Source organism: Rhamphochromis sp. 'chilingali', assembly GCF_963969265.1.
Source record: "Rhamphochromis sp. 'chilingali' genome assembly, chromosome: 5".
NCBI classification, from domain to species: Eukaryota; Metazoa; Chordata; class Actinopteri; order Cichliformes; family Cichlidae; genus Rhamphochromis; species Rhamphochromis sp. 'chilingali'.
Window position 1 is genome coordinate 24366252 of NC_137932.1, and position 15168 is coordinate 24381419.

Consider the following 15168-nt stretch of genomic DNA (forward strand, 5'->3'; position numbering starts at 1 on the left):
AAATTAAAATGCTTCTTCTAAAATATATATTCAAATGTTTTATCTCATATGACTGTCAGGTACTAATAGAATATCAGTGCTCCTCACATTTTTGAGAACCAAGGACCCTACTGACCCTCTGCACTCAAATTCATTTTTTTATGTTTTTGTAGCTTAATACTTATCATTATAATCCAGCTGCTAATTTAACATTAAAAAATATATAAATTATAAGTTTTGCTATAACTTCCAAAAAATAAAAATATTGAACGCAAAGTTTCAAAATAAATTGCACTTTATTTTTCCAAAGCATTACAGAGGCAACAAAACACAGAGCTCTGAAGAGGGACCGTTTGTGCTTAATCAGACAGAGCAAAATCAGATTATGATGCATGAAGTTTGACAAAAGGACAACTTTACAAACCAGCTTCACTTTAGATCATCAAGAAACAAGTGAACTTCAACACTTTAACTTTGCTAAACAGCTGTTGCCAAAAGTGGCCATTAGAGGAAAATAAATAAATGTATACCCCTTATTCACTTCAGCTGATTTAAAAGGGATCAGTTCCGCCCATTTCCACTTCCAGGTTTTCATTTTTCACCACTGGGCCTTCCTGCACCTCATCCTCCCTCTGAAACAAGGCATTTTAACTCCTCCGTCTTTATGGCTACTATACATTTAGATCAATTCTGCAACACCCCACTTCAAACACAGCATTACAGTTGGCACCTCACGTGCTCTACAACTTATTTATATATTTACAGAAGCATGAAAAAAAATCCTATTAATTTTTCTGCAAAAATAAAGGATGGTGTCAAACTTCTATTTTCTCTACAAAACTCATTTACCTCACTCAACTACGCCCTACATTTTTTACTTATGTCATGGACTCTGGGTTTTGTGCCTGAGCTTTTACTTTATTGATATTTGGACTCTTCTTTTTTATAGTTTTGGTTCATTTCTAGTCAAGTTTGGATTCTGATGTTATGGTGTTGGTTGAGTTTTGTAATCTTTGTAATCTTTATGTATCAGATTTTTTCTGGATTTTCTGGGTTCTTAGTTTTTGTTATGTGTTTGTGATTTGATTTGGAGTTTATATTTAATTCACCGAGTTTCAGTTTATGGTGGCGGGTGTGGTTCTGAGCCTAACATGACCATGTTCGTGTTATCACCTCTCAGTATACATAATATAAACATCCACAATTGGAACAGAAGACTTGGAAGAAAAGGAAAAGAGAAGCGGGTCTTCTTTAATCGTGGCTCAAGAGTTGGGACTTCATCTTGTAATCGGAAGGTTGCCGGTTCGAGCCCCGGCTTGGACAGTCTCTGTCGTTGTGTCCTTGGGCGAGACACTTCACCCGTTGCCTACTGGTGGTGGTCAGAGGGCCCGGTGGCGCCAGTGTCCGGCAGCCTCGCCTCTGTCAGTGCGCCCCAGGGTGGCTGTGGCTACAATGTAGCTTGCCATCACCAGTGTGTGAATGTGTGTGTGAATGGGTGGATGACTGGATGTGTAAAGCGCTTTGGGGTCCTTAGGGACTAGTAAAGCACTATACAAATACAGGCCACTTACCAAAAAAAGTAAAGCTGTAACACAAACTCCCTCCAAAAGCATTCACAATGAAGCAACTTTGTTTTCTATTGTGTGTTCATTTAAACTTTATTTTTTTTTAAAGTAAAGAGATTTATGTTCACTTTTAAAATGACACATTATAGATTTTCTCACAAACACATTTAAAATTTTTCTATACACGCTGAGAATCTTTTATAATGCTTGCATAAGGTTTCGTTTGTATAAAAGCAAATAATGTGAATTAGAAAAACCCTTTAGAAAAGTTAAGACTTAACAAAAAACAAAAACAAAAAACAACATTTAAGTCCACAGTTCTTGAATATCAGTGGATCCAGAAAGGTTCCCTGAGGAACGCCCTCAGGAAATTTTTCATTATAGAAACCTTAAACCTGCAAAGAATTTCTTAAGAGAATATACATTTTCTTGAGTCCATTAATAAAAAGAAAAACAAATACTTGAGATGAGAACGTAATCATTTTTAAAAAAATTTTTTTTTAAGTATACCTAAAATTTCTGTCAGCTTCCTGCAGACAAATCTGCCAAATGACAAAGATAATTAAACCTTATATTAGATACTTCAAATGTTTTTAAATCCATTAAATCTGTTATCAAAGTTAATTCTAAATCTATTTTAGGGGTGTAAAATAGATTTGACTGAAACCACAATTAGCTACAGTGGCCTGATCACTCGATCATGACTGGATCATGAGATGAAATGAATTACACTAAATGTGCTATGCTTCCAGTTCATTTATTACCTCAATGTTTAAACATCACAGCTTCCACAGTACGACAAGTTGGAACCATAATGCAATACTGGGGATGCTTCTATCCCGATTTCAGTTTCGGATTCAGAATTGTTCCACGTCAGGGTTCAAGTTTTTCTCTTTACTTTGTGTTTTTAGCACAAAGAATAAATCAAAGTGTTTACATTCTGAGCTATTACAAAAGGATGCAGCATATTTTCAGGTAGAGTAGCTTTTGAACTGCTTTCTGAAATCATAAAATCATAATCCTTGTACTAAAACACTGGTTAATCATTTCACTGTTTTTATTTGCCGTGTTCCCTCTGTTAAAAAGAAATGTGCATTTTTTTCTTCTTTTTAACACTTTCATGTCCCTGATAGCGTTAGAAATGTATACAAATCTTAAGTTCTTTGAGAAAAGAACAAAAGATAAAAACATTTTTAGAAACCATATTATGCATACAAACCAAAATATCTAAAGAGGCACTAATGGCTCCTTAATTACAAATGGTGTTTTTACTAGAAAAATACTTCAACAATCATAAACGCTAAGGCTCTGATAATCCACTGATAAGTTTTGAAAATTAAAAAAAAATAAAAAACAAAACAAGAAGTCTACTGAAAACAAAAACCAGCTTCATCTTCAGCAGATTCAGCATGCTATAATCTGTTATTTCAGATCAAAGCCCCAAAATAGAAGTTTTGCCTTAAATCTGGATGGTCAACACGTGAAACCTTTATTTTCAATGTTAAAAAAAAGAAGCAATGCTGAGAAATGTTTTAATTCAACACTAAACAGATCAAAAACCAGATCTATTTATTTCCATCATAATTTCATTCTTGGACTCTAGTAGTGTCCATTTCCATGACTGGCAGTTCAAAAGAATCCTTATTTATGTGATCCTGGGCCTTACTGATGAATTCATTCATCCTCCTAAAACAAGCCTTTTAAGCTCCTCCCCCTTTAAAGCCTGCCTCTTTTCAAATTCAGTGGGTAGAATATGTAGAAGAACCACAAGTCAAAGCATCCAAATCAACCCACAAATTGGCCGTTTTTAATTATGAGCAACCACTGTTTAAACAGTAAATATGACAGGAAATTAATAAAAGGTCCTCTTTAAATATAACAGTTAAGCTGTATTTAAAATCTGTATATTATATATGATATGAGCGGCTAAATTATCTTCTCCTAAAAGCTTGAAGAGGTTATTATTGTACACTGTGACAGAAAATAAAATCTTCCACATTAGAATCACAGCTTCAACTTTGACATAAAACTAACTGGAAGATGGAAACTGACTTCTGTTGGTCAACTCAGAGTAACATTTGAGCTATTTTCATTGTTAGCTGTTGCCACCCAAAGTATTACGATTAAAAAAAATCCAAAGAAAAAGAAGATTAAAATGAAAACAAAACAACACTTGTAGCCATATTGCCCAGTTTCTGTAGTAAGAGTCACCCTAGCAGCTTAGGAGCTTTTGCATAATGTTTCATTAGTAAAAAAGGCACCAAATATTCATGACCTAGAAACTGGGTAAAAAAAACTTGAAGAGCTCCGAGATGGTTCCCTGAGGAACGCCTTCAAAATATTTTTTTATATTTGAAGTTTCTGTCATGAAGCATTTTTTAAATAATCTTTAGAAAACCCTTTCCTCCTTACATGTGAAACATTCAATATGGGTAGGTGAGGAAGATCAGGTTATAAAATGAAAACTTTAAAGGGACAGTTCACCACAAATTCAAATCTCTATATTTGACCTCTCGCATGTAGTCCTCTGTATCCGTCTACAGACTGCTTTGGTTTGAGTTGTCCAAGTGAGATTTTTTTGTGCTGTTAAAAGTGCCAAAAACTACAGCAGAGAAGTCTATTTCCAGAAATCCTGACATAGTTATTCCAAAAGCAGTTCTGAGAAATAACAATTTTCTCTTTACCAAACTACACCCTGTATCACAACTCTTTCTTCACACTGCAATAAACAGGCTCCATCTACCTGTGATGAAGTTGAACAACAGAATCAAACATTAATTGAATCACCTTGGCTGAGCTACATTTAGCTTGCTGCGCTCTTCGTTTAGCTGTCAGGTGTAAACAGTGGTAGGAAAACAGTTCCGTAACGAGGTTTGCAGAGGTCTTTTTAGAGTAACTGGGCCACAACACAGGTGACATTTAGGTCTGTAACATAGACCAGAAGGCAAAAAAATATATATAGGTATCTGGATGAATTTACAGCACTACAGGCCAAAGGGAAAACATGGAAGCTGGAATGTTGCAGCAAACCAATCCTTCAAGCATCCATACATCTGCAGATAATTCTGCTAAATGATAGCAGCAATTTTAAAACTAACTCTGAGATGTAACTTTCCTTTATGATTAAAAATATATATATAAAAACTGTAACAGTTGCAGTGTTTTTTTCCCCCCGGGTGGGGCTTGTTTTCAGCTTGGTGTTGTCAAAGGTTCCTTGACGACTTTAAAATCTTCAAATTTTCCATGACTGATAAATCAAACAGAAAATGAGCGATCAGTAGATTCCAGTATCAGGTTCATTAAGTGGAAAGCACTATGCCGGATTAGTTTTTTTCCTTGCTGTGGTGCTAGATTTTGAGATGAATTCCTCACCATCTTAACATGTTCGGTTAACTCCAACAGTCCACGATCTGCTGTTTTTATCCAGAACTATAAAATGATGTACTGCATTGCCTTTTATCAGGACCGTGAAACTTAAATGGATATTTAAAAGCAGAATATTAAAAACTCTTCCAGAAACCAGGTGAGAATAATTGTCTCATCTAATAAAATTCAAACTGAGCTTTTCCTCCTCAGTGACTGAGCAGTTTGAGTCGAGCCAGCCAGCCGCCGAGCAGCGACGTGGACTGTTTGTTTACACCCTTAGTGGGAGAGACAGCGGCAGAAGTGGAGGCAGAAGCCTTTTTGGACCCCACTTCCTGGTAAGGTATGGTGGCTGTGTTGTGCAGGTTGGCGTTAATGTAGCACTGGCTGCCCCTGATATGGTCGACGCCACGTACAGATGGGTGACCTCGGTACGGCAGAGGGAAACACGGCTCCTCCTCCGTGATAGTGCTAATGCCCTCATTACTCCGATACATGTGCAGGACGTCCTTACCTGTTAGAAGACAACAGGTTAATTATTTAATTATTCGGCTTGTTTCATTTTAGCTGCGAGACCTTTAAATGACGGCTTTCATGTTCCTAATTACGACAACCTTGTACCGAAGAAGAAAGGAGGTAGTCCTACATACTGGATTTACATGTGAGTGAAAAGACATAATAAGCAAGTCCTCCTCCCTAAACGAGCTTCTATCCTTCCATCCTCCCTGTTGAATCGTACAAAACAGCTAAAAGTAACAGTTGACTTGTTAAGTTGCAGGTCAAAGCAAGTAAGCAAGTCTTTTTAAAGAAACAGTTGAGATAAATCTGGACATAACTGACGTTTCATGTTTCAATTGTTCATTTAAAAGAAAAGTAATAATGCAAACAAAGCAAAAAAAAAAAAAAAGAAAAAAAGAATATTTTTAGAAATAAATTCGACGCTGAACTTCTAAGGATGACTCCACTTTAAACCTCACAGGTTCATGCAGCAGTGTGTAAACTTCGCTCTTTTGTCGGCCTCGTGTTTGCCGTCAGTGGAAAACAGTCCACTTCTTCACGTGTCTTTATTTAACCGTTCATTAACTGCCTGTTATCTTGGACAAACTGCCAACATGCACCGTGCTCGTCAAGGTGAAGTGCTCTAACGCTCAGACTGAGCAGAGTATGAAATGAGTCGCGCAGATGCAGTGGCAGCTTTCGGGGTTAATGATTAACCAGGTAAAAATTCAAAGCACGCAGCCCATCCCTGCTACAGTCTGTCCTTGCCTTTTAATGAGTTGGACAGATGGCTATTACTGATAACTGTCAGATTACTGGCGCTCACTGCGTCTGGTCCAGCTGGACAGGTGGGACTTACCTTTCCTTCCCTGAGTACTGGGCCTGGAGAGCCGGTCAGACACGCCTGAAAATGCCTCCACAGGCATGGAGATGGGTCTGGGTTTACCTGCGAAGAGTCCAGAAAGAGCAAAACATCAGCTCCATCTCAGAGACACTACTCCTCTACTTCCACCTCAGGCTGACACTTAGCCAGATATTAGAGCACAAACCAATATGGCCCATAAACAGCTAGCTGCAGTCAGTCTAACAGAAATGTTTTTGGGGTTTTTTCTTCTTGGGAGAATCAGGCTGTTTTCTAAATCAATGATTCATCTTTAAATCCCCAAAGAACCACTCCTGGCTTAAGGTGTCCTTGATTACTATGACCCAGTAAAGCTTCAAAATATAATACAATGCATTCAGGTTGCTTTGTGGTGACTCCAGAGACAAAGGTGGCACTATATCCCAGTGTTTCCAACCAAAACCAGAACAAAACGGCTCCAAACTCAGCAGGGAGGAATTACTGTTCATGAAATCAAGCCTTAAAGTCAACAGAAGCTCTCTGAGGATACACAGTCTTATTAGTAGAAACGCTTTGTTTGGTTTGATGGGGCTAGATTGGTCCAGACACATGACATCATCTGATCTGCTATTCTCTCACATGAAATCACAGGGACTGAACTACAGAACTGTCAGGTTAACCTCATGTGTGGACATTATATTTTAGTCTAGTCTCTTATACTGCCACTGTTCTATCGAAATGTAAAATGATTGTCCTCTTATGTGGATCTCATTTTCTCAGAAACAAAAATCAGGTGTAAAAAAAACAAAAAAAAACAAAAAACTTTTTAGGGAATTCTTTGTTTTTACGTTCGTCAGGTCCCAATCAGCCCAAATAGCAAAGACAAATTAAAAACGCATGCCATGAAAGAGTTTGGGTCTCAGGAGGTTAAAGGATTGTGAGGTTAAAGTGAGCCTCTGACAAAAGTTCAGGGCTGCTGTGCATGTGTGAGAACAGTCTATGCATCAAGCAAAAAAAACAAAAACAACAACTAAAAAAAACAGTTGATTGTGGTTTTATGTGCTTTCATTTCCTGTGGTACTGTAAGTGTTGTATAACTCATCATAACCCACATGTTTTTCCCCTCATTGTGGTGCTCTTATTTTGTCTTTGTGCTGTGATGACTGGCTGCTGGCTGTCGCTTCATATTTTGACCCTTGGGCATGGAATCACTCAGCCTATAAACTTAGTCTGGATATAAAACACTGGGACAGGACTAAACTTTTTCCTTCTTATTCAAAGTATAGTTTGAGCTTTGTTTTCATTGTTAGACTAAGCTCTAGAGCAGTGGTGGGCAACTCAAGGCCTTGAGGGCTGGTGTCCTGCAGGTTTTAGATGTGTCCTTGATCTAACACAGCTTATTCAAATGGCTAAATTACCTCTACAACATGTCTCGTAGTTCTCTGGAGGCCTGGTAATTAACTAATCATTTGATTCAGGTGTGTTTACCCAGGGTGAGATCTAAAAGGGCAGGGATAGCTCAGTAGGTAGAGTGGTGGCCCCATGATCGGAAGGTCGGGGGTTCGACTCCACTGAACGGCTACCCTGAGGTACCCCTGAGCAAGGTACCGTCCCCACACACTGCTCCCCGGGCGCTGCACTGGTGGCTGCCCACTGCTTCACTGGGTGAATGGGTTAAATGCAGAGGAACTATTTCCCTATGGGGACTAACACATACACATTATACAAAACCTGCAGGACACCGGCCCTCGAGGCCTGGAGTTGCCCACCCCTGCTCTAGAGTAAGGTTAAGAGCCTTTGTGTCCTTACAGCGTGAGGAGGAGCGCTGCCTGAGGCGAACTGGGATAGGATGACTGGATTCAGGTGGAGGGACGACAGACGTCCGGTTTTCCTCTGCTACAGTGTAGCGCCGCTGCCGCACGTCTGCATCCAGATGCGAGTTTGGAGACTTGGGACGCATTTTCACACCTGCAAATACGCTTGTGTTCCCATCTCTGCCACAAGGAGCAGGAAACTCAGCATTACAGGCATAAAAAAGAAAATAAATAAAGATGATTCTGAAATACTGAAGCTTGAGTGAGGTACTTACAGCGGGACATATGGCGCTTCTGGGGGAGGAGGGATATACAAATCCAAGATGGTCGTCTTCCCTCTCTTTCCAGGAGCATCTGAGGTTTCTGACTCTCGTGATTTATAGAGACTTGGCGCTCCCTGAGAGGTCTAATAAAGAAAAAAGACAAATTTAAGCCCTTTAATAAAGGAAACAAAAGAATCACATGTAACTAACACGTTTGGTTTGTCTCTTCTAATCTGTGTTTTTGGTTGCTTCTGTGTCTCAGCACACAACAGACGATGACTTTGTGAACTGCGTTTATCGTCAAACAAAAGCGAAAGTCGTTCCAGCTCAGAGGAGGCTTTTCTGTTTCCTTCCTCACTTTCAAGTTCTCACAAACACAGGAACTTCATTCAGCTCGTTTTCTGTTTCACCTGCACTTTGAAAAACACGTTTAAAGGACGTTTCAATGCAGCCACTTTTAACCATGCCAGACTTAATCCAGTCTGGCGATACTGTGAATGCTCCCAATTGTGAAAAATCCAACGAAAGACCAAAACAAGCAGAAACTGAGTGGTTTCATTACCACTTTTACACCCATTTACACACACATACACTTCCCTTAAAAGGGCTCATTTCATCGTTAAGTTCATTTCATTGATTGTACTATTTGTATTTCCTTCTGATATCTGTACCTGAGCTGAGGTGATGCAAAAATTTCCCCGTTGTGGGATCAATAAAGTCTTATCTTTATCTTGTCTTATCTTATTCAGTCAACCTCAGGATTGCTGCAGTATACCTGATGTTTACGAAGCAAATGTGATGAATCAGTTTTGAAATATGTAAAGACCCAGTAAGATGCTTCAATATAACTGCCAACATTTAAATGCCTAGGAGTGTTTAAATAAGGAGCAAGACATTTTTCTAAAGCCCTTTGATCAAACAAAAAACAGCATCATAAACACTTTGTGTTTATGATGCCGTTTAACCCTAGAACTCATGTACAGCTAAAACTAGCAAAAGTTTACTTTTTTCCTTATTTAAACAGCAGATTTATTAATTCAGTGTTTAAAGTCATTACGACACAAAGAAAAAAATAAAACAGACAAAGTTGTTTCATAAACAAGCAAACAGCTGACGTCCTGCTGCAGTTTCTCACTTTCTTGCATAAAACACGGACGTTTAAAACACAGCAATGCAGTTTTTGGGACAACTTGTTTGTCATGTCAACTCAGTTTATGACCTTAATTCCCCAACACTGACAGATGAGTTCACCTGGGTGGGTGTGGCTCCAGTGGTGGAGCTCTTGTCTCACGAAATAAGAATAAGAGGTTGCATTAGTGACCCCGGTCTTTGCTACTTGATTCAGTCATCTGTTTTTAACACCAAGCTGACTGAGCTAACTTATTATTACTCATTCTAATAGTTTCAGGCTTGTCATTGTTCCCACTTCACAAAACAAAAGATAAACAAATGTAAGTGCAGGTGGCGTAACCTTTGAAGTGAATGGTGGGAGTGACGATGAGATAAGAGATCTCAGATCTGTTTTGAAAGACTGAGATTAGAGCCTGAGCTCATCAGCTGAGCTACCCAGCGCCTTTCTGGATTCCTATCTCCCCTAAACACACACATCCTGGACCCCTGTCAGCACAAAACCCCTGAAGGTGGTTTGGTGAATGCAGGATTGTCACATTGTGAACTAAAGTGTGAGTCAGCCACCGCAGATCTGACATCAACGCAGAGTTTTTCCTATCTTCCTTTTTTTCAGGAAAAGGGAAGAAGGGCTCCATTGTTTCACCCGCTCATCTCAGAGGAGCTGTAGACTGAGCGGCTGCTGCGTTTTCTGCTCGAATCAAAACCTCAAAGCTACGACAAAGACTGAAAACCACCACGTGCAGCTTGATTTTCTTACCGACACAGTCTGCTTCACTTTCATGCAGTGACGTCTGTCACAACACTACAGCTGCTGCAGGTTCAGGACCTGCGTCAACTACGCCTCACCTGGAAATTCTGCAGAAAGAATCCATTATCCTTCCACATTTACCGTTATTAACCAGAACTTTGTACACTCGTGCTTTTTCTTTCTTTCTTTTTTCCCCCCACAGGAAAAACTTTGACTTCTCTAAAATCGAAAACACAATCACTCCCAAATGTCCAGTTTGAACCAGGAAAAAGAACCTCTCCTCACTTCTTTTTCAGGGCCAGTAGATGAATCTGAAGGCCAAAGTGTCAATAAAGTTATGTAGAGCTATTTCAAACTATGTTTCTTAATGCCATTGTTTGTATTGTCAACATATAAAGATGTAAGAAATGATATGGTGATTCTAAATATCACGTTATGTTGAGCTCTTCTTCAAGGTCAAATGTTCAGAAAATGTATCTTTAAGATTTGCCCTTTACAAGCTCATTGTTTAATTTTAGAGGTTTACAAGAACATGTTTGCATGTTTTAATATCAGAAGAACAAAAAAAAAATCTTAACAAGGACGACTTCTTTGTTTTACAGTGAAGAGAAGTGTGTTAACAAGTAAAGGCTGGATTATAATCAGTCAGTTTTATTGGGTGAATTTGTGTCACTGTTTCAATCCTGACGACAAAAACAGGAAAGTGAATCATAAAAGCTTCATTGTGAATTTTGATGTTTTAAAATTCTGTTGTGCATCAGGAAAGCAAGAGAGAAGCAAACAGGTTTGAGTACGTGTTACGCCAAACACTGATTTATCTGTGGATGGGGAAATAAAACCTTCAGTTTCTCAGTGACTGAGTTCACAAAAATGTTTGTGTGTAAGAAAAAACACAGGTAATGTAGCGAATTTGAGATTTCAGGATATACAGACTACCTGCTCAATTCTGCTGCGAAGTTTTTCACTGATGAAAATTCTCTTTTCGTCCATACAAGCACACAAATAAACGCTCCTGAGACGGGGGCTGTTAGGACTGTTAATCTGCATTTCAGATTCATTTTGGGAAGTCCGAATACTGAGCTCATGTTACAGCGAAAAAGAGAAGCGAGAATACATTAGAAAACAAAAAGACTCCAGATCATGTTCAAGCGTTGCATTTTACACAGAACTTTAGGCCTGAATTCCTCATTTTTATTGTGCAGTCATCATGTTTTTGGTTTCATCAAATTATGTGGAACTTGTGGATAAAAAAGGTAGAAAAACTGCAACACAAGTACTTGTCCATTTCTACTCCAGCTTGGGATTTCCCACATCATTTGACCTCTCCACGACAGGAGAACAATCTGCCACCACAGAGGGCCTCCATCAGGAAGGATGAAAAGGAGGAGACAGTCCCTGGTGTTAGTCGTTTATTTTGCTGAGAAGCACTTCAGCACAATACAAGCGGCGGCTCACCTGCACAAGCGGCGGCCTCCAGCGCAGGTTTTTCAGTGGAGCCGGTGCGAAGCTGGCAGATGGTCCAGAGGGCCTCTTCTTCAGCATCAAGACAACACCTCCAGACTCCGCCCTCAACTTCCCCACCAGGTGCTTTAGCTGCCAGCCCACCTGGACCAACCAGAGCAAAAGTCAGAGAATTGCAGCCTCTAGAGAGCGCTAGCATGAGGAAAGACCTTAAACTTCACGACCCTGAACGTCAGCGTTTAATGAAGCATTTCACGTACTGTGAGCTGTGAACTGTTATGAAACCTGCGGAAACGGATCCAACTCTTATACTTGGCCTTGGTTTAGTACTGTCTGAAACAAGCTGTTTATTGGCTTACAGTCAGTTTCATGTAATTCACATCACATTTACACTTACATGATAATAAATATTTTATTAAGATCAATGCATTTGCATGATTGTAAAATCTATAAATCTCACTAATAATTATTTGGAGTATGTACATTTAATAAATATTGTGATATCTTCATTAGTGAAAAACATGTTAAAGCCAACTTCCTTCTGATTGGCTGCTCCTGCTAAAAATAAGCATATCTGAACTGTAGGTGGGTGGAGCTTGTGTTTTCTTCGCCTATCTGAAATGGTTCAGAGCAGTCTGAAGTCTGACCTTTTATTTCACAAGGCCACGTTTAACATTAGTGTTCACTGTTGTAGCACTAAATATATGACAGAAAGGAAAAAGTCCTGCATACTGAAAAGTCGCAACACTTCAGTTTATACATAAGACAAAATAAAGAAGATACAACTTGTCGCTTGAAAAAAAAAAAAAAAAAAAAAAAAGAGACAGCTGGACTTTGTGAAGTTTGTGAACATGTTTCACGTGTCATCCAAGAAGATTGTTATACAACTAATACCTGAGAATCCTCAGGTACTTGACACTACAGTCAAGTGTTGAAGCTACGTCCTGCCTCGCAGACGTGTGTGGGATCTCTCCATCTAAGAAAATGACTAAGGCCATTTCCCAAAATGATGAGAAACTTGTGGCTATTCGACTCACCACTGTCTGTTTGTTGACCTGAATGACTTCATCTCCAGCGTGAATCCTCTGGGTTTTATCTGCCGGAGACTGAACAGCACACAAAGAGAAGCGCAGAGTTTAACAGACTAACATTTCATTGACTGCATGTTTCCATGATCTCTGGTAGTGATGAAGACTTTCAGGAGAGATTTTTTAAGTCTATAAATGGCACATGAGCGGCGAAGAAGACCCAGAGGCTCACTCACGTTCTCTGTTGTTCCCGTGATGATGTGAAGCCCGTCGTAGGTGGATTTGATGTAAATCCCCTGAAAGATAAAACAGAACTTAAACATGGATCTTCTGCATAAATACACCTCCCACAGTTCCTCTGTAATTCCTCGCTGCAGCGGTGGCGATGGGGTTTTCCTTTCTGGACCTACATCTGTTTCTGTTTTTGATTCAACGCTGGTTGTGGTTCATGGCATAGCACTAAAATACCTGTTAATGATTCTGAGGGGAAGTGGGGTCATATTGTGGGTTTTTCTTTTTACAGCAGTCAGTACTTATCGGACAGCGGCGTCCCGCTGACATAGCCCAACAGGGAAATGATCATTTCTGTCCCATTTGTGTATTTTCTTTTTTTATTCTATGCCCTTTAAAAGAAAATCCTCACCAGTCCCTCCCCAGGCTTGACATTGGTGATGTGAACCTCCTCCAAACAGGACATTTCCCTTTTTGCGGGGTCAGAAGTCGCTTGGACAGTTTTCTCACAGATGCTGTTGAGCGCTCGGGACTGAAAAACAAGAAAATATATACAAATAGGTTCAGCTTGTCCAATGGATGGATACATGCAAGTGTTCACCCAGTTATCAGGCAACAATTGTATTACAGTGTGTTATTACACTGCTCACTCTTCTGTCCCATACTGTAACCCCAAAAATTATTTCAAAAGATATAAGAGTCTGATTCAGATTTTATACACTTTTATAAAACTGGAAGCCTTTTTGAAACCACAGGTGTCACCCACCTGGTAGTTATTAAAAAATGCCAGGGAAAACATTGTTATTTTGTATAATTAGCGGTTTATAATTATGCATATACGTGGTTTACATTGATTTTGTAAAGGTGTCATTCATTATGTAGGTGCGTATCTATGTAGGTTTGCGATTTATACACCTGGGCCTTTCCATCCTCAAAATGGGCCCGAGGTGGTGACTATGCACCTGACTGGTTTGTGTAAATATGAGTTAAAGTCTGTGTTGCCTTATTTAACACTAGTTTTTCATATTGCTGTTGTTGGTTAAACCCTACCCTGCTGTAGAACAAACATGCACATGTAAGAATAAATGTGCTGGTTTGGATTTCACAGTTGAAAGACTTGACAATAATTATCTTGTTTCCATGATCTAATCGAGAAAATTATTGGTTACCATTTTTTAAGTGGCATTTCTGATCCTTGAACTGCAAATACTGTTTTGACCATATGCAACAATGTCTAATTATATAAATAATAAAATAATACATTTCTGACTGCTAACCTTCTGGAATCAAACTCTACACACCAGCTTGTACACTGCTTGAGTTTCACGGTTACATTTTAAACGACATCAACTGCATATTTGATTTTATGACTTGTCTTGTGGTTACATTTTAGTGTTTTATAGCTTGTGTAATATCGTTGGACTGAAAACGAAACAAGGTACTTTTTGTCGTGCGTTTTCTCTCGAATAAAGAATAAAACATGATTCAAGACAGAAAGCCATTGGCAGCATGGTGGTCTTAGCTTACATCTCTCATGATGACTATAAAGTGCTCTAAATTTAGTCTGAAATGCTGAATCGCCTCCTGCACCAAATCTGCCTGATCCAAACCTCTGACCTTTCAGTGGAAAAGGGAAAGAAAACAACAGATGCAACAGGAGTTGGAAAAGCATCAAATAAAAGCTCCAAATACGGACGTGGGGACGGTGCTTGGTTTTGTTGTACGGGAGAAGAGCTTGATGCCTCTGCAGAACGAGAACAGCCTCATATTATCATCACAAATGACCAGACACCCAGGCCTGGAGCGCAGCACCGAGCCCGAGCTCATGGGAAGCAGAGAGCTGACCAGGAAAACACAAACCAGCAGGAAATTACAAGTAAACCAGGAAAACATGCTCCTCTGGGGATATAGCTGGTCAGCTTCCTGCTGTTTGTTTTTTTCAAATATGGTGACTTTATTGCTCCCCTTACAAAGACAAAGTAAATTTGCTTCATAGATATTTATCCCATAAAGTACTGGAAATATTACTAAAAAAATAATGCAAAACCAATGTTATACTTCAGCAGTTTTTAGGACTAAATCTTTAGTTCATGAAAGACACTTTTTGTTATGCCCCCAGAAATGTGTTCTTTGTGTTCTCTTTATCTCGCTATCGTAGCTTAGAGCGGTGTGTGTATTTTCGTAACCATGACAACACGAGAGCAGTTTACGCTGAGAGTCAGGAAGTGAATCTACTGTGTGACTCG

The 15168-nt window shown here is 39.3% G+C and overlaps 1 protein-coding gene across 2 annotated transcripts in view; it reads right to left on the reverse strand.

Annotated features, from left to right (window-relative positions):
- cnksr3 (cnksr family member 3) overlaps positions 1–15168 on the reverse strand; it is a 56913-nt gene that overhangs the window by 1688 nt on the left and 40057 nt on the right. The window contains exons 6-13 of one of the 2 annotated variants that reach the window (XM_080882440.1): positions 13335–13454; positions 12928–12987; positions 12701–12769; positions 11658–11807; positions 8336–8466; positions 8056–8240; positions 6265–6351; positions 274–5421 (exon numbers count right to left, since the gene is read on the reverse strand). In XM_080882440.1, the coding sequence (XP_080738566.1) occupies positions 5117–5421; positions 6265–6351; positions 8056–8240; positions 8336–8466; positions 11658–11807; positions 12701–12769; positions 12928–12987; positions 13335–13454 (1107 nt within the window). In that variant the 3' untranslated portion in view covers positions 274–5116. Of the gene's footprint in view, positions 1–273; positions 5422–6264; positions 6352–8055; positions 8241–8335; positions 8467–11657; positions 11808–12700; positions 12770–12927; positions 12988–13334; positions 13455–15168 lie in introns of those variants that run through there. The other variant, XM_080882441.1, reaches the window with a different exon arrangement.